This window comes from Oncorhynchus gorbuscha, unplaced genomic scaffold, assembly GCF_021184085.1.
Source record: "Oncorhynchus gorbuscha isolate QuinsamMale2020 ecotype Even-year unplaced genomic scaffold, OgorEven_v1.0 Un_scaffold_995, whole genome shotgun sequence".
Taxonomy (NCBI): Eukaryota; Metazoa; Chordata; class Actinopteri; order Salmoniformes; family Salmonidae; genus Oncorhynchus; species Oncorhynchus gorbuscha.
The window spans coordinates 219,677-240,198 of record NW_025745730.1 but is presented as its reverse complement, the minus strand read 5'-3'; the positions used below and the strand labels follow the sequence as shown (position 1 = coordinate 240,198).

Here is a 20,522-nt window from a genome sequence, read left to right as displayed (position 1 = left end):
ACCCCCCCACTCACCGAGCGCCTCCTGGCGCACTCGAGGAGGAAACCTGGTGGCAACGGAGGAAATCATCGATCAGCGAACGGTCCAGCACGTCCCGAGATGGAACCCAACTCCTCTCCTCAGGACCGTACCCCTCCCAATCCACTAAGTACTGGTGACCACGTCCCCGAGAACGCATGTCCATAATCTTCCGGACCCTGTAGATAGGTACGCCCTCGACAAGGACGGGGGGGGGGAAGACGAACAGGGGCGCGAAGAAAAGGCTTGACACAGGAGACATGGAAGACTGGGTGGACGCGACGAAGATGTCGCGGAAGAAGAAGTCGCACTGCGACAGGATTAACGACCTGAGAAATACGGAACGGACCAATGAACCGCGGGGTCAATTTGCGAGAAGCTGTCGTAAGGGGAAGGTTACGAGTGGAAAGCCATACTCTCTGACCGTGACAATACCTAGGACTCTTAGTCCTACGCTTATTAGCGGCTCTCACAGTCTGCGCCCTATAACGGCAAAGTGCAGACCTGACCCTCTTCCAGGTGCGCTCACAACGTTGGACAAAAGCCTGAGCGGAGGGAACGCTGGACTCCGCGAGCTGGGACGAGAACAGAGGGGGCTGGTACCCAAGGCTACTCTGAAAAGGAGATAGCCCGGTCGCAGACGAAGGAAGCGAGTTGTGAGCGTATTCTGCCCAGGGGAGCTGTTCTGCCCAAGACGCAGGGTTTCGAAAGGAAAGACTGCGTAAGATGCGACCAATAGTCTATTTGGCCCATTCTGCTTGACCGTTAGACTGGGGATGAAAACCGGAAGAGAGACTGACGGAAGCCCCAATCAAACGACAAAACTCCCTCCAAAACTGAGACGTGAATTGCGGACCTCTGTCCGAAACGGCGTCTGACGGAAGGCCATGAATTCTGAACACATTCTCAATGATGATTTGTGCCGTCTCTTTAGCGGAAGGAAGCTTAGCGAGGGGAATAAAATGAGCCGCCTTAGAGAACCTATCGACAACCGGCGAATAGAAGCAAGCGTACCCCGAACGCCGGGGTGGCCAGCTAACTTGGCAGAGTGAGCCCACTGAAGAACGGCCAGACGAGTAGAAACGGGAACGAAAAGAAGGTTACTAGGACAAGCGCGCGGAGACGGAGTGTGAGTGAGTGCTTGCTTTACCTGTCTCTCAATTCCCCAGACAGTCAACCCGACAACACGCCCCTCAGGGGAATCCCCTCGGGGTCGGTAGAGGCTACAGAAGAACTGAAGAGACGGGATAAAGCATCAGGCTTGGTGTTCTTAGTGCCCGGACGATAAGAAATCACAAACTCGAAACGAGCGAAAAACAACGCCCAACAAGCATGATGCGCATTGAGTCGTTTGGCAGAACGGATGTACTCAAGGTTCTTATGGTCAGTCCAAACGACAAAAGGAACGGTCGCCCCCTCCAACCACTGTCGCCATTCGCCTAGGGCTAAGCGGATGGCGAGCAGTTCGCGGTTTCCCACATCATAGTTACGTTCCGACGGCGACAGGCGATGAGAAAAATACGCGCAAGGGTGGACCTTATCGTCAGAATGGGAGCGCTGGGACAGAATGGCTCCCACGCCCACCTCTGACGCGTCAACCTCGACAATGAATTGTTTAGTGACGTCAGGAGTAACAAGGATAGGAGCGGATGTAAAACGCTTCTTGAGGAGATCAAAAGCTCCCTGGGCGGAAACGGACCACTTAAAGCACGTCTTGACAGAAGTAAGGGCTGTGAGAGGGGCTGCCACTTGACCGAAATTACGAATGAAACGCCGATAGAAATTCGCGAAACCGAGAAAGCGCTGCAACTCGACACGTGACTTAGGGACGGGCCAATCGCTGACAGCATGGACCTTAGCGGGATCCATCTGAATGCCTTCAGCGGAAATAACAGAACCGAGAAATGTGACGGAGGAGACATGAAAAGCGCACTTCTCAGCCTTCACATAAAGACAATTCTCTAAAAGGCGCTGGAGAACACGTCGAACGTGCTGAACATGAATCTGGAGTGACGGTGAAAAAATCAGGATATCGTCAAGGTAAACGAAAACAAAGATGTTCAGCATGTCTCTCAGTACATCATTCACTAATGCCTGAAAGACAGCTGGAGCATTAGCGAGACCGAACGGCAGAACCCGGTATTCAAAATGCCCTAACGGAGTGTTAAACGCCGTTTTCCACTCGTCCCCCTACCTGATGCGCACGAGATGGTAAGCGTTACGAAGGTCCAACTTAGTAAAGAACCTGGCTCCCTGCAGAATCTCGAAGGCTGACGACATAAGGGTAAGCGGATAACGATTCTTAACCGCTATGTCATTCAGCCCTCGATAATCCACGCAGGGGCGCAGGGTACCGTCCTTTTTCTTAACTAAAAAAAACCCCGCTCCGGCGGGAGAGGAAGAAGGCACTACGGTACCGGCGTCGAGAGCAACAGACAGATAATCTTCGAGAGCCTTACGTTCGGGAGCCGACAGAGAGTATAGTCTACCCCGGGGGGGAGTGGTCCCCGGAAGGAGATCAATACTACAATCATACGACCGGTGAGGAGGAAGGGAGGTGGCCCTGGACCGACTGAAGACCGTGCGCAGATCATGATATTCCTCCGGCACCCCTGTCAAATCACCAGGCTCCTCCTGTGAAGAGGGGGCAGAAGAAACAGGAGGGATAGCAGACATTAAATATTTCACATGACAAGAAACGTTCCAGGATAGGATAGAATTACTAGACCAATTAATAGAAGGATTATGACACACTAGCCAGGGATGACCCAAAACAACAGGTGTAAAAGGTGAACGAAAAATCAAAAAAGAAATGGTTTCACTATGGTTACCAGAAACTGTGAGGGTTAAAGGTAATGTTTCACATAATATACTGGGGAGAGGACTACCATCCAAGGCGAACATGGCCGTGGGCTCCCCTAGCTGTCTGAGAGGAATGTCATGTTCCCGAGCCCAGGCTTCGTCCATAAAACAGCCCTCAGCCCCAGAGTCTATCAAGGCACTGCAGGAAGCTGCCGAACCGGTCCAGCGTAGATGGACCGACAAGGTAGTACAGGATCTTGACGGAGAGACCTGAGTAGTAGCGCTCACCAGTAGCCCTCCGCTTACTGATGAGCTCTGGCTTTTACTGGACATGAAATGACAAAATGTCCAGCGGAACCGCAATCAAATCAAATCAAATCAAATCAAATTTTATTTGTCACATACACATGGTTAGCAGATGTTAATGCGAGTGTAGCGAAATAGAGACAGAGGCAGTTGGTGATTCTCCGTTCCCTCTCCTTAGTCGAGATGCGAATACCCCCCAGCTGCATGGGCTCAACACCTGAGCCAGTGGGGAGAGATGGTAGTGATGCGGAGAGGGGGGACACTGTTAACGCGAGCTCTCTTCCACGAGCTCGGTGACAAAGATCTACCCGTCGTTCTATGCGGATGGCGAGTTCAATCAAAGAATCCACGCTGGAAGGAACCTCCCGGGAGAGAATCTCATCCTTAACCTCAGCGTGGAGACCCTCCAGAAAACGAGCGAGCAACGAGCGAGTAATCCGTTATGGATCGATCACCTTGACATAGGGAAGCCAGGGCCCTGGAAGCCTCCTTCCCAAAAACCGAACGATCAAAAACCTGTATCATCTCCTCTTTAAAGTTCTGATACTCGTTAGTACACTCAGCCCTTGCCTCCCATATTGCCGTGCCCCACTCACGAGCCCGTCCAGTGAGGAGAGATATGACGTAGGCGATACGAGCTCTACCCCTTGAGTATGTGTTGGGCTGGAGAGAGAACACAATATCACACTGGGTGAGAAACGAGCGACATTCAATGGGCTGCCCAGAGTAACACGGTGGGTTATTAATTCTGGGTTCCGGAGACTCGGAAGCCCAGGAAGTAGCTGGTGGATCGAGATGGAGATTGTGAAACTGTCTTGAGAGGTCGGAGACCTGAGCGGCCAGGGTCTCAACGGCATGCCGAGCAGCAGACAATTCCTGCTCGTGTCTGCCGAGCATCGCTCCCTGGATCTCGACAGCTGAGTTGCGAGGATCCGTAGTCGCTGGGTCCATTCTTGGTCGGATTCTTCTGTTATGCAGGTGAGTGAGGACCCAAAAGCGACTTAACAGAAACTGAGTCTATTAAAGTCCAAACAGAGATAACATAATCCTCAATCCTTTACAGGAAATGTCCAAACGGGGAAAACATAAATCCTCTAGTTGTTGAGGGGAATTGCAGGATAAGCGGCAACAGACTGCAGGTCCCTTCGGGTAGGCGCGGGCCGTAGCGGACAGAGACACCTGCTCACACGCAGCATCTGATGATAAGGCAAAACACGACAGGACGGAACAAGGACACAGCAAACAGCAAACAAGAATCCGACAAGGACAGAGGCAGAAACCGAGAGAGAAATAGAGACCTAATCAGAGGGCAAAATAGGGGACAGGTGTGAGAGAGTAAACAATGTCGTTAGGAGAATGAGGAACAGCTGGGAGCAGGAACGGAACGATAGAGAGAGAGAGGGATAGAGAGAGGGAAAGAAACCTAATAAGACCAGCAGGGGGAAACGAATAGAAGAGAAAGCACAGGGACAAGACATGACAATATATGACAATACATGACACCAACAGAGAAACCGTTCTGCTGGTAATACTGTAAACCAACAGAGATAGTGTTCCTGTGGTAATACAGTAAACCAACAGAAAAGGGTTCTGGTGGTAATAGACCAACAGAGAAAGGCTCCCGGTGTTAATCCAGTAGAGCAACAGAGAAAGCGTTCCGGTGGTAATAGACCAACAAAGAAAGGCTCCTGGTGTTAATCCAGTAGAGCAACAGAGAAGGGGTTCTGGTGGTAATAGACCAACAGAGAAAGGCTCCCGGTGTTAATCCAGTAGAGCAAAAGAGAAGGGGTTCTGGTGGTAATAGACCAACAGAGAAAGGCTCCCGGTGTTAATCCAGTAGAGCAAAAGAGAAGGGGTTCTGGTGGTAATAGACCAACAAAGAAAGGCTCCCGGTGTTAATCCAGTAGACCAACAGCGAAGGGTTTCTGGTGGTAATAGACCAACAAAGAAATGCTCCCGGTGTTAATCCAGTAGAGCAACAGAGAAAGCGTTCCGGTGGTAATAGACCAACAAAGAAAGGCTCCTGGTGTTAATCCAGTAGAGCAAAAGAGAAGGGGTTCTGGTGGTAATAGACCAACAGAGAAAGGCTCCCGGTGTTAATCCAGTAGAGCAACAGAGAAGGGGTTCTGGTGATACTACATGAGACCAACAGAGAAAGCGTTCCTGTGTTAATACAGTAGGTCAACAGAGAAAGGGTTCCTGTGGTAATACAGTAAACCAACAGAAAAGGGTTCTGGTGGTAATAGACCAACAGAGAAAGTGTTCCTGTTGTAACACAGTAGACATACAGAGAAAGGGTTCCGCTGGTAATACAGTAGACCAACAGAGAAGGGAATCTGGCGGTAATACAGTAGACATACAGAGAAAGGGTTCCGCTGGTAACACAGTAGCCCAACATAGAAAGGGTTCCATTGGTACTAGACAAACAGAGAAAGTGTTCCGGTGGCAATACAGTAGACCAACAGAGGAATGGTTCCACTGGTAATAGACCAACAGAAAAGGGTTCCAGTGGTAATAGACCAACAGATAAAGGGTTCTGGTGGTAATACAGTAGACCAACAGAGAAGATGATCTGGTGGTTCAACAGTAGACCAACTAAGACATGGCTCCTCTGGTAATACAGTAGACAAATAGAGAAAGGTTTCTGCTGGTAATACACCACCAGAGAACGGGTTCCGTGATAATACAGTAGGCCAACAGAGAAAGGGTTCCGGTGGCAATACAGTAGACCACTCGACGAAATCGAGTGGCCTGCTCCAAGAAGCCATTCTTGTGATTATTGTGACTTTGCCATTGTCATTGTTTGTAAGCTTGTGTAGTCAAATGAATTTATGATCGTATGCTATCCATTTGTTGTTTGTATGCTGTTCTTTGTATGACATTTTAATATTTGATAATTAACCAATGATATTAGGCCACTCTTGGCCATGATTACAGACACCTGTGTCTTTTGACACTACATAAACGAGTCATCCCACAGTGTTAGTGATTATACCCTGATGAAGACAGCTTGGCTGTCGAAACGTTGGTAATTACATATTTGCTTCTGAGCTCCTGGAGTGTGCGGCTCTCTTTTATTTTCAAGTGTTCTACTCCGCTAGCCAGCACCTCACCTAAATAGGTGTGCGTTTCTTTTTCTTCAACGACCTATTCTTAGCATATCTATAAAGTACATCTTAATTATCCTCGACTTTCTTCCCCTCCACCCTCCCCCTCCCCTCCTCTGACCTGTAGCCCTGCAGGTAGTTCTGTCAGCAGGCAGCGACTGTCTGGTGGCGGGGGACTCGTGCTCCAGCGACGAGACCTGCAGCCCACGTCTGCGGACCCTGCGTCAGTGCGTAGCGGGCAATGGTAGCATGAAGCTGGGCCCCGGGGCCCGGAGCCAGTGCGCCAACGCCGTGTCGGCACTGCTCTCCAGCCCCCTGCATGGTTGCCAGTGCAAGCGAGGCATGAAGAAGGAGAAGAACTGCCTGAGCATCTACTGGAGTCTCCATCAGTCTGTCATACACGGTGAGCAATTTAGCCAGGTGTTCGGTCATTTGTATTGGATGGGACAACGGCCAAGTCCAATTATGTAACACAGGTTACAGATTTAACTCTCTACACAGAACATAATGTGGCTGATGCAGCTTAGTCATGATGCCTGGCAAACAGTCAGCTATCAGTCACTACACCTGGTGTCACTGTGGAACAATTGACTGAAGGTCCTTGGAGAGGTGTATTCTGTATTAACCTGCACGAGAGCTAGTAAACTACTACAGGAAATTAATCATGTGTGAATTAGCCTTGGCCATTATCCAGAGTGTCATGCCTTCATACTGACCTTATGCTATACCGGGATATTCAGTAATACCAGCCCTGTTTTCAAACTCCATTGATACTCTGTAATCCGAAGGTTAGCATTGCCAAAAACAACATGTAAAATCCCATAGAGAACGCTAACTAAATGTTAATGAGCGCATTGCGAATATTTTGTACAGTTTCTGACCTAAACTATACAATTAACTCAAACATGCTACCCACAGTTTGCTGCACGCACCAAATAAATATTAGCCAGCAAGGCTCTTGATCCAGGAGGGGATTCTCTGCTGTTGGAAGAAGCTAACCACTTAGCTAGATAGCTATCTAGCTACTAAATTAGCATGCCAAATGCACAACTGACGAGCATTTAGCACATTTTAAACAGTTCACTTAATAGTTCTACGATATCCAGTTGGAAAACTTTTAGTAGAGAATTCTACACCTTAATTATATCATCTGGTGCATGCTGCACAACAGTGAGTAACTCACAAGGCTCCAGTCTCTAGTCTGAACCCCACGTGACTGGGGACTACCGTAAGCTTCATAATAATGACTGGTGAAATGAAGAACACAATGTTCTTTCTCTCCTATTGCACAAGTTGACTGCAGGTATTTATTTAAAAAGTAGCTACAAATATTAAAATGTCCCCAAAATTTTTAAAATAAATAGTTTCAATGGTATTGACAAACCATTCCATGGCTTATTCCAAATACCCCTGTATACTGTATATATACGATATACCATCCAATCCTAGCGTGAATCCAGTTCATTAGCTCCAAAGGGATAATGTGTCATTACCGTGTCATGCAATGTGTCATTCCATATACTCTCAGGACTCAACCTGGTAGAGAGTTACCCTTATGAAGCCATGGAGAGAGACTACGACTACGTTCGTCTGGCCTCCATCACAGCTGGTAAGTACAGTGACCTCGGTTCGTTTTGATCTTACCTCAACCTTTTCACCATGAACCAAAGGATTAATGTTGAAAAGAACCCGTCTTGTATCGTTTAGGTCCCCTGGAAGGCAGCCTTAGGCATAGAATAGTCCACATTGTGTCCTGGAGGCATAGTTAAAAATGAAAGCATTTTCCAAGAGTCTGAACACAATTAGCAATATTACAAATAATATGTTTCAAAGACCCTCATTTACATCTAATTTATCATTTAATTTTGAGGAAGACAAGTACAGAAGAACAATGAACCAGACCAATAGATGAACTAGATTAGAAATGATTCATACCCCTTCACTTTTCCACATTTTGTTGTGTTACAGTCTGAATTCATTACATAATGACAAAGTGAAAACATGTTTTTAGAAATGATTGCAAATTTATTGAGAATTAAATACTTAAATATTACATTTACATACGGTACCAGTCAAAAGTTTGAACACACCTATTCAACACATATGAAATAATGTATTTACCAAAAAAGTGTTAAACAAATCAAAATCGATTTTATATTTGAGATTCATCAAAGTATCCAACATTTGCCCAGAGTCTCTGGAGTACAGACTGTCGCTGGAGGCTCTGGACCGCAGACCGTTGTTGGAGGCTCTAGACTGCCAACCGTTGCTGGAGGCTCTGGACTGCCGACCGCCGCTGGAGGCTCTGGACTGCAGAACGTCGCTGGAGACTCTGGACTGCAGACCGTCGCTGGAGGCTCCGGGCCATGGATCGTCTCTGGAGGCTCCAGGCCATGGATCATCACTGGACTCTCCGGGCCATGGATCATAACTGGAGACTCCGGGCCATGGATCATCACTGGAGGCTTCGGGCCATGGATCATCACTGGAGGTAGAACCTGAAAACATGGCATCTGAACGGTGACCAACTCCACACGGTGAGTACAGGGAGTTGGTTCTGGTTCCCATCTTGGCTCCGCCAACCACCCCGTGTGCCCACCCAAATCCTCTCGGGCTTCCGTCGTGGTCGCGAACCCCAGTGTCGTCGTTGTTCCTCCCTCACTGCTTCCGACTGCTCCCATGGCAGGCTTTCGTGTCTTGCCAAGACTTCCTCCCAAGTCCAGGATATTCTCTCCTCAACCTCCTCCAAAGACCAGGATGCCATGTCCTCCCGGGCACGCTGCTTGGTCCAGTTGTGGTGGGATCTTCTGTCACGCTTGTTGAAATGAGTGGACCAAGGCACAGCGTGCGTAGAGTTCCACATTATATTTAATAGTGAAACTTACAACAAAAACAACAAAAAATTGAACAAACGTGCAGTATTGCAGTGCTCAAGGCAACTATACACAAACAAGATCCCACAACAAATAGGTGGGAAAAGGCTGCCTAAATATGATCCCCAATCTGCCTCTGGCCAACATAGAAATAACAAAACTAGAATGCCCACCCTAGTCGCACCCTGACCTAACCAAAATAGAGAATAAAAAGGCTCTCTAAGGTCAGGGCGTGACAATTAGCAAACAGGAAAACGCTTATCCAGAGGGGGAGCTCCTAGTGGCCGGGGACTTTAATGCAGGGAAACTTATCAGCATGTTAAATGTGCAACCAGCGGTAAAAAGTTCTAGATCACCTTTACTACACACACAGAGATGCGTACAAAGCTCTTTGCTTACAAGCAAAAATTAAAGCAGGAAGTACCAGTGACTCTGTCTATAAAAAAGTGGTCAAATGAAACAGATTCTAAACTGCTTTGCTATCTTTGCTAGCACAGACTGTTCCGGGATTCTTCCGATGGCATTGAGGAGTACATCACATCAGTCACTGGCTTTATCAATAAGTGCATTGAGGATGTTGTCCCCACTGTGTATGAACATACCCCAACCCGAAGCCATGGATTACAGGCAACATTCGCACTGAGCTAAAGGGAAGAGCTGCCTCTTTCAAGGAGCGGGACTCTAACCCGGAAGCTGATAAGAAATCCCGCTATGCCCTCCAACAAACCATCAAACAGGCAAAGAGTCAATACAGGACTAAGATCGAATCGTAGTCCACCGGCTCCGATGCTCGTCGGATGTGGCAGGACTTGCAAACTATTACAGACTACAAAGGGGAGCACAGCCGAGAGCTGCCCAGTGACACGGACCTACCAGACGAGCTAAATAACTCCTATGCTCGCTTCGAGGCAAGTAACACTGAAACATGCAAGAGAGCATCAGCTGTTCCGGACCACTGTGCGATCACGCTCTCCACAGCTGATGTGAATAAGACCTTCAAACAGGTCAGCATTCATAAGGTCGCAGAGCCAGAGGAATTACCAGGACATTAAGTTTGCTGATGACACAACAGTGGTAGGCCTGATCACCGAAAAAGATGAGACAGCCTGTAGGGAGGAGGTCAGAGATCTGACCATGTGGTGCAAAGATAACAACCTCTCCCTCAACGTAATCAAGACAAAGAAGATGATTGTGGACTACAGGAAAAGGAGGACCGAGCATGCCCCCATTCTCATCGACAGGGCTGTAGTGGAGCAGGTTGAGAGCTTAAATGTCCTTGGTGTCCACATCATCAACAAACTAAAATGGTCCAAGAACACCAAGACAGTCATGAAGAGGGCATGACAAAACCTATCCCCCCTCAGATCCTCAAAAGATTTTACAGGTGCACAATCAAGAGCATATTGACTGCTTGCATCACTGCCTGGTATGGCAACTGCTCAGCCTCTGACCACAAAGCACTACAGAGGGTTGCGCGTACAGCCCAGTACAGCACTGGGGCCTAGCTTCCTGCAATCCAGGACATCTATACCAGGCGGTGTCAGAGGAAGGCCCTAAAAGTTGTCAAAGACTCCAGCCACCCCAGTCATAGACTGTTCTCTGCTACCGCACGGCAAGCGGTAGCAGAGCACCAAGTCCAGGTCCAAGAAGCTCCTAAATAGCTTCTATTCCCAAGCCACAAGACTCCTGAACAGCTAATCAAATGGCTACCTAGTAGGTGAATGGATGATCTCCGCATGTGTGGTTCCCACTGTGAAGCATGGAGGAGAAAGTGTGACACTGTCTATGATTTATTTAGAATTCAAGGCACACTTAAACTGGTTTGCGCTTAGTAGGACTATCATTTGTTTTTCAACAGGACAATGACCTAACACATCTCCAGGCTGTGTAAGGGCTATTTGACCAAGGAGAGTGATGGAGTGCTGCATCAGATGACCTTACCTCCCCAGTCACCTGACCTCAACCAAATTGAGATGGTTTGGGATGAGTTGGACCGCAGAGTGAAGGAAAAGCAGCCAACATGTAACGTGTGCGCTGGGAGTCGGGAAGCAAGATCAGGGAGTGAATAATTTAATTAATAAATTAAACGTAATACAAAACAAGAAACACGAACAAAACACAGACAGGAAACTGAAAGAGAAACAATAACACCTGGGAAGGAACCAAAGGGAGTGACATATATAGGGATGTCATAAGGTGAATGCACCAATTTGTAAGTCGCTCTGGATAAGAGTGTCTGCTAAATGACTTAAATGTAATGTAAATGGGAAGGTAATCAGGCACGCGCTGGTGTGTGCAATGATGGTGACAGGTGTGCGCCATAACAAGCAGCCTGTTGACCTAGAGGCCAGAGAGGGAGTATACGTGACACAACAAGTGCTCAGTATATGTGGGAACTCCTTCAAGATTGTTGGAAAAGCATTCCAGGTGAAGCTGGTTGACAGAATGCCAAGAGTGTGCAAAGCTGTCATCAAGGCAAAGGGTGGCTACTTAAAAGAATCTCAAATATAAAATTGATTTGATTTGTTAAACACTTTTTTGGTTACTACATGATTCCATATGTGTTATTTCATAGTTTTGATGTCTTTACTATAATTCTGCAATGTAAAAAACAGTAAAAATAAAGAGAAACTCTTGAATGAGTAGGTGTGTCCAAACTTGACTGGTACTGTAAGTAAAATGCACCTTTGGCAGTGATTACAGCTGTGAGGCTTTCAGGGTAGTTCTTTAAGAACTTTTCACATCTTGATTGTGTAACATTTGCCCAGTATTCTTTTCAAAACACTTCAAGCTCTGTCAACTTGGTTGTTGATCATTGCGAGACAACGATTTTCAGGACCTGCCGTAGATTTAAATCAAAACTGTAACTCGACCACTCAAACATTCACTGTGTTCTTGGTAAGCAACTCCAGTGTAGATTTGGCCTTGTGTTTTCAGTTATTGTCCTGCTTAAATGTGAACTCATCTCCCAATGTCTTGTGGAAAGCAGACTGAACCAGGTTTTCCTCCAACTCAAAATCTAGGATTTTGCCTGTGCTTAGCTCCAGTCCTTAACGATTACAACAATAGCCATAACATAATGCAGCTACCACTGCAGAGATGAGGTAGTCATTCTAAAATAGTGTTAAACACTATTATTTCACACAGAGTGAGTCCATGCAACTTATTATGTGACTTGCTAAGCACATTTTTACTCCTGAACTTATACAATAACAAAGGTGTCAAATACTTATTGACTCAAGACATTTCAGCTTTTAATTTTTAATTAATTTGTAAAAAATAAATAAAAACATGATTCCACTTTGACATTATAGGGTATTGTGTGTAGGCCAGTAACCCCCCCCAAAATCTAAATTTAATCCATTTTAAGTTCATGTGGTATCACAACAAAATGTGGAAAAAGTCAAATTTCTGAAGGCACTGTATCACTGATAGGTGATATACCATTTACCCAAAAAGTATTTTTATGTCTTTCTCTTGTTATTGTATGGTTCTCTGATCCCTCCTTCCCCTTCTGCCAACAGACTCCGAGGCTGGTATGGTGACGGTGAACCGCTGCCTGGATGCAGCCAAGGCATGTAATGTCGACGACCTGTGCCAGAAGCTCCGCACAGAGTACGTATCTGTCTGCATCAAGCCCTCGGCCAAGTCTGGCCTCTGCAACAAGGCCAAGTGCAGCAAGGCCTTACGCCGGTTCTTTGATCGCATCCCTCCAGACTACACGCATGAGCTACTCTTCTGCCCCTGCACGGACACTGCGTGCGCAGAGCGACGCAGGCAGACCATAGTTCCCGGCTGCTCCTTCGAGGGCTCGGAAAAACCCAGCTGCCTGACACAGATGCGTATTTGCAAGGCTGACTATGTGTGCAGGTGAGTGAGACGCTCCAGTAACACAACATACTGACTTATATCCTTTGGGACATAGAGCACAATGAGCTGTTACTGTACCACTTCTTTCTGTTCTTGGTCAAGTTGTGCCTCAGCTCGCTCCCAGAGAGTTAGATCTCTGCCAGCTCATCTCTTCCAGTCTTGTACTCTCAGAGTATAAGATGTTTAACAGTGGCTCCCAAACTTGTTGTCACTTTTAAAGAAAAACTGTGACCCACCAACTCAACCAAACAAAGACATTCTTTAGTCCTGACCCAGACAGTACCAGCTGTGACCAACCAGTGGGGCCATGACCCATTATTTGGGAACCACCACTCTATCAACACACAAAACAGAACAAGCAAACCACTCAATCAACAAAATGGTTCAATAGTCTACCCCCAACCCCCCTGGAGAGTGTGCTGCAATAACACATCAAATATTTAACACAGATAAAACATAAGATGGATTAGAGTTATCGCTCATTGCAATTGTTGGTCATGAACATTATTTTCACCCCCCCTTTTACTGCTCTGGGGCTGAACTAATGATTCTGGCTTGTGGAATGAAACAAATAAAATAAACCAATGCCCCTCGCTGCAGTTTGCCACATAGCCTTAAACATACGAGTGTTGTACCAAATCTATAGCACATGGAGATAGCGAAACCCTCTCTTCCTCCAGTGAAAACCATTCAATAAAACATGCTATCTTTACGATATGCCATCATTGTAATTGGTGTCCGGCCCTTGCTCACTGCTAAACAGTGCTAGTTGTATTGGCTCTGTATAGGTCCCGCCTGGCTCAGTTCCAGTACGACTGCCAACCAGCCGAGTCGTCTGCCAACGGTTGCAAGCAGGGGAACTATGGAGCCTGTCTACTCGCCTACACAGGCCTGATAGGTGGGTACAGAGATGGAGAGAGCGAATGTGAAACGGATGGGAGAAAGCCGAACATGTGGAGGAAAGGGTAAATCCATGAATAAAGAACAGGAGAAAGAGAAAATTAAGTGTTTAACATACAGAATGTGAGTGGAGAAAATGTAACTAGCCTACAGTGTACTGAAATGGAGAAAGCAGTTAGATACAGGGGAAATGAGGAGTGAGGGAAGGATAGAAAAGGTAAACTAATGAATAAAGAACAGGAGAAAGAGTGAAAGGAAATTATTACTTTGGCGGGGAAGTGAAAGTTGCTATTTAAAGGAGCTACATGGTACAATTTAGCAATAATTCAGATTCCCTTGTGGTTTTCAAAATATATCTTAGAAATAGCATAAATAGCTTATGCACTGCTTTCTGACCTTATCATAACCCAAATTACATCTGCTGCATGGGCGAAAGGTAATGTTATGTTGTTTATGTTTGCAACCTTACGAACGAGAACCAATCATGAAACAGGAAGATGCTGATGCATGTACCTACACGGAGACTATTTTCTATTTGCAGGTGGAAATGCTAGATGTACGTACCTTCTTTAATACTGTAGGCCTATAATGAATGAGTTTGAGTAGGATTTGAGTAGATCTTATTTGTGGAGGTTTAAAGCAGTACAGATATAGGATCTTAATTTGAACCGTATTGTCGTAGAAAAACAATCCTGCAGCAACAGGATTTCAAAGTTTAGTCCATAACGTTGCTTGATCAGTGATTAGGCTATTAGCTTTGTTTTATGCACTCGCTCAAAGAACGTCCGCTTCTTTTTCATGCTCTTCAAAAGAGCACAAAGCGACCTAATGCATTTCAAGAGCTTCCTATGGTGCCCTTCAGCACAAACAAACACTTGGCATTTTCATTCCTGGCCTGTATTTATTAAGCACTTGAAAACTTTCCACTCCATTTCAGAACTTGGGAGAGAAATGGCACAACAAACACTTCTAAACGTTTTCAAAGGAAGCACAAATTGAAGCGTCTTTGACTTCATAAAAACAAACAACAGATAACTGGCAAGAATTACCCTCAACACACTTGCATCTCTGCTAATTTCTTGAACAGTATTCCACCTTACATTGTGCGAGTGAACAGTGAATTGCAAATACTGTTCATAAATGTTTTAGTTTCTATAACATTGTAAAAACAGTCTTGTAACAATCGGTCTTTGGAGGGAATAAATATTTGATACTGAACTGAGCACACATTGTTTCTACAGGCAGCTCGATAACTCCCAACTATGTGGATAACTCCACGTCTAGCGTGGCCCCATGGTGCTCCTGCTCTGCCAGTGGGAACCAGAGAGAAGAGTGCTCCGACTTCCTGGAATACTTCACCGACAACGTCTGTCTCAGTGAGTGGCTCCCAATGGCTCCTAATCCATCAAGTCATCACTGAAAGCAGTCTCCAGTGACTTAGGCTGGAGGTTCCATAGGGCTCTGGTCAAAAGCAGTGCACTATATAGGGAGTAGGGTTTAATATGGGATGCAGCCTTAGTGTAGGGTTGTGTTCACTAGGCATGAAATGAAGGAAAACAGCCCAAGGTACTATCTGAACTTTTGGAAATATTTTGAAACAGTTTGCTATGGTGTTCCCTAATGAACATGTTTGCAAGGTTTAGACTGGGGAAGAACAAGAGCAACATCATCTTGTATCTCAAAAAAGCGCTATTTCTATAAAGTATTGTTCCTTACGTTCTAATGGGGCGGTTTCGTGGAAGGTAGTGATCACTTACAGTTGAATAGCCATCGTGATTGTTAGCGTGAATGTGTGACATCTGTAGCAGGTTTTAGGGGATAAAGCAGAACTCCATGAGTTCTGGGGATTTTGCCTGTCAGTAGCCTACACTCTGGGGAAAGGGTTCTTTCTACATGGAACCAAAAGTGTTAGGTTGGTTATTAGCACCTATTTTTTCTAACTATGTACTGGTAAATGTATTTACTATACTTGATTTAGATTTTTGCTTAGATTTATTTTCTCTCTGAGGAATGATTCATCCAACACTATGGTTTTCTATTACAATAATTGGTCTGCGCAACAATGCCTTTGGAATTATTCAACTTGTTTTTTTCTTGATGATGGAAATATGTTACTCCTTGTTGAACCTAGCCTATTTTCATTGATGAATGGCTGCTGTATCCTTGGTAATTCCACCTGGGTGTTCACAGTGCCTTCCCTGAGTGAAAAGGAAATAGGTTATCCCTGTGATTCTGAAGGAATCACTTATTTATGAATTCACCCTCTCCGTCTTAACGACTTGTGCATTTATTCCTGTTTTAACAGTTGATGTAAATATTGGCATAGAAGACTCAACCTACAAATTTAACCCATAATGGCACAGTAATAATTGCGTTATTACATGTAATAAGTGTAATATCACCTCACATGATGGGAGGCAAGCTAGTTCCACCATGGTTTACAGAAAGGGAACCAAGGATGAAAGACAATATGGTGCTTGTGCGATATGTTTATGATCCCTTGTAGAAGATGAATAGTGCTTCAACCACATGAACCAGACCTTCACTTTCAGCTTTGTTTCAGGAGCATCATGCGTCAGCACCGTGACTCAGTACACACATTTCCCTGGGATTTTTTTCTCTCTCACCCTAATGGTCTTCCATCTCTATTCCAATTTTGCTTATGCCCTTTCTATGTAGTGAATACTTAATTGTCCTTATTATTGACTTTGCTACAGTGTTTTTCATCTGACAGGGGCTATCTTCCTCCCGGAGAGCGCAAGGTAAATCTGGTTTCCACCTGATAGTATGGGCACAAAGTCAAAATTAGCTTTTTGGTCTTCATTTAAGGTTAGAGAGAGACATAAGGTTTGAAGCATGGATAAGGTTATGGTTAAGGCTAGGTTTAAAATGAAATTGTAGAAATAGGCAGGCTTTATGACTTTGTGGCTGTGGTAAATGGTGACGACCAGTAACTCTAAAGCCATCAGATAGCCTCTCCTCTCCTCTCCTCTCCTCTCCTCTCCTCTCCTCTCCTCTCCTCTCCTCTCCTCTCCTCTCCTCTCCTCTCCTCTCCTCTCCTCTCCTCTCCTCTCCTCTCCTCTCCTCTCCTCTCCTCTCCTCTCCTCTCCTCTCCTCTCCTCTCCTCTCCTCTCCTCTCCTCGTGACCTCTCCTCTCCTCAGTGGTCTCTCCTCTCCTCGGTGGCCTCTTCTCTCCATGACAAAAAAAGACACAGAGCGAGGTTCCAGTCTTGTTTGGCCAATGCCACTCGTCTGTGAGTTAATGAGAGGATGTGGAGAGGCAGGTGCAGTTGGGGAACCTGAAGAGAATACTGAGTATTTGCCTTTTCTTCTCCACCGAGCAAATCCAAACTTGCCAAAGCCAAGCCACTCAGGCAGAATGCAGAATGGGATGCAGTAACTGAATGTGGGCGTGATTGGAAATTGGTGAAGACGTGTCAGGTCCATTTCGGGAGCCTTGAGTCAAATTGTCTCTTTTCAAACTGTGGCTGTTGTCATCTTGTTAAACAGGGAATGCCCTCCTGGCATTTGGGAGCGGGACAGATATGGCGCCCACTCCCAGTCTATCGGGACTGCTCAGCCCTGCCGCAGGCAGAGAGAACCATGCCACCACCCCTCTGCCTGCTACCATGGAGACCACACGGAATGTTCCGGACCCAATTATACCAACACAGGTGTGGTGATTGTTTCATCAGGGTCAGAGCTAGAATGGGATAAAATATATACTTGTTCAGTTGTTTGTACAGTATAAAGATTTGCCAAGAGTTGAAACCTTTGCCAGTTAAGTTCAGGGAGGTTATAGTTGCATATTTACAGTACTCCCACCCGATCACCTTTGACCTTTTAAATTTGAATCAGAATGATGGAGCATATCTTAGATTTGGCCCTCGACAGTGAATAATACCTCCCTAGTTTTGTTCTGTTCTGTTTCAGGCTAACCATGTGGGCTTCAATGTTTTTTGGTCAACATTGATTTCTCTTTCTCACCCTTAGGCCAGCGGAAATGATCGACTGTGGGGAGATTCTACCCTCCCATTGGATGGGCTCCCAAACTCTGCCCCCACACTTGGCCTTCTGCCTCCAACGGCCTTTACCGGCCTTGTGCTCCTACCTTTGCTCTTATATGGACATTAAAGGAGGAAGCACTGCCAAGGACCACCCATAGAGCAGATGGGATGATTTGTTGACAAATTCTAGAGAAATTTGACTCTTTGGCCAATAGGCTTCTCCTCCTCCGAAACATGTACAGCATAGTCGTTTTTATATTTTTGTGTCTTAGTGGTTCAACTGCATCTGCGAGCCATTTAAGTGTACAGAGAGGGACTGAGACAGATTGAAACCAATCTGTACACTTGTACATTGTTATCGCTTCAAGTCAAGATAAAATTACTTTTTATGTGGACTAACCTACCATCCAGCTATCCAAGCACCTCCATTGTTTTCAAGAGTGAATTTAAAAAGCACCATTGGAAACTACGCGGTTATCCATTAAGATCTATATATAAATGGAAAGCTCGTAGCTAAAATGTTGTCAATGAACTGCGAAACTTTGTCTTTATTTGGTACTCAACTGCACAAACTGATTGGAAAAGACCCTTGAGGATATAAGTGCTTTAATACCGTTCGCTTTGACTTGACTGAAGGAGGAACATTATTTCTAATCAATACTGGAATGGTAGAGATGGACAATGGAGCTACGGCTTATTCAGGCATTCTGGACAAATACCCTGACTCAGATCATTCCGAGTGCTGTCGGCTACAAGAGATGTGGACACCTCAGAATACCTGGACCTAATGATTATCATGCCCGCAGTGAAGATTGGGCTCTTTGTCTACTGCCAATTCATTTGTTCTCACTAATGATTAGCTAAGTGTTCATTATAAAACACTTTCTTCTCCTTTGTTGAAATGAAGTTATGAGCAAACAGATTCTCTTTGTGTACAGTACCATTGTTCTGTGTTTGTGTGGAAGCACTGCCCTCTGTTCCTCATTGTGTAAATGGACATTGTTTAAAGGGTGTCGGAATCGGTGTGCCATATTGGAAGAAAGACTTGCGTCTCAACATTTCAGGCTAAATTTGACCCTTTTCACACTACTGAGCCTAGCCAAGAGAAGCCGAGCTGTACTGTGCTGGCCTCAACGCAGCCACCGTAGTTGCTGAAACCATGCTGGAATGCACAATGTGAAAAGAAAATGCCAGAGCCAAAAGCAGAGTACAGTTTGGGTCAGCACAATAGTGTGAAATGCGGTATATATTACCTGTTCATAATAAAAGATGGTCATGAATGATGTTATCGGGAGGACGGAAATGTTCCAATGTCATAGGAATCATTTGAATTGCTGCCAATAAAAGCTGTCAGAAAATCCAATGCTTCTCTCTTTCCGAATATACAGTAAATGTCCTGTTCAGTGATTGGACAATAAACATCCTTATCAGTTCTTCAAAAAAGCAATTAGATTATGACAATTCAAGCAGATTTCTATCCCATAGAGCTTTTGCTGAGTACAGTAATATGTCTATTTGTTTATGTTTGTTCTAATATTAATTGGACCATAGGGGTATGGGTTGGACGCAATTAACGGCTTGATTAATTAAAGTTGAAAAGTTGAGGTCTTATCAGGCACCGTATACGCAAAGAACACTAATGACAACTCTAAGTATTCTGCACATTTCAATAATGGAAGAGAAGGATGCCTTGGAGAGCGCCATGATTAGAAAATAAACAGAGAAGTAGCTGTGAGGTAGAATCAGTCAGGTGAATCCAAGCCGTTTCACTCTCAGAAACAACCGTCTGGTGGCCAGCTCTTCTATGAAAAATTATTTGGAAACCAGGGAGTGGGTTGGCAGTGTGTATTACTACTGTAAGCAAAGGGCTTTATACAGAAATTCAGCTTTACAGTGTGATTGAAATTTAAAGGCAATCCCTCTCATTGCTAATGGAGCAGTGCACACGCTCCGGCACTCCACATTCTTTAAACCGCTCTGCTCTCACATGAAAAAAAAACTGCTGCTCCGAATTCGCTCCATTCATTAAAATCACAATTCAACCAACACCCATCTATTTATGTGACTACCTGGAACTACCATTTGGTTTTGAAGTTCTGAAATAAAACCCTAGTATTTTAATGAACATGAAAAGGTGAATGTAAGAAGCACTCATCATTTCATGTCATTTTAAACAGCATATTAACACACTAAATAGGTCAGGAACCAGATAGGGAGCCTATTATTTCAATTATTTCAAGGCTATAGCCTACAAAGAAATACACTGTGAAGCATTTGAGAATGCGACACTAGGCTGGTAATGTAAAGGAAGTTTGTTCTGAAGTGTCTATTCTATATGTGAGAGATATAAGAAAGATCAGGAAACAAATTTTATTCACATGTATTTAACCCCTTATTTCTGTCACTAAACAGCCTCCATATATACTTCCATAATTTCGACTGGTACCGGGGGACCGTTAGACGTGTGTAGAGCAAAACAACCAACACATACCAACTATTTAGTTTGTGAGAGTCTCACCTTTACACAGAGGGGACATATTAGTGTGTAGGCCAAATTGTTCGGATGCTAGTGACGGAAGTTGGCAGATCACCTGTACTAACTTCAAATGAGTCGTAGAGCAAAATGGAGAACACAATTG

General features: G+C 45.2%; 1 protein-coding gene across 1 annotated transcript; it reads left to right on the top strand.

The window, feature by feature from the left end:
- Window positions 1–6,360: 6,360 nt before the first annotated feature.
- LOC124019465 (GDNF family receptor alpha-4-like) lies at window positions 6,361–19,246 on the top strand. The gene is made up of 7 exons (XM_046334811.1): window positions 6,361–6,636; window positions 7,762–7,842; window positions 12,631–12,976; window positions 13,765–13,874; window positions 15,118–15,252; window positions 17,387–17,550; window positions 17,870–19,246. The coding sequence occupies exons 1-7, from the start codon at window positions 6,483–6,485 to the stop codon at window positions 18,008–18,010; spliced, it is 1,131 nt and encodes a 376-aa protein (XP_046190767.1). The 5' UTR covers window positions 6,361–6,482; the 3' UTR covers window positions 18,011–19,246.
- The last annotated feature ends 1,276 nt before the right edge of the window (window positions 19,247–20,522 follow it).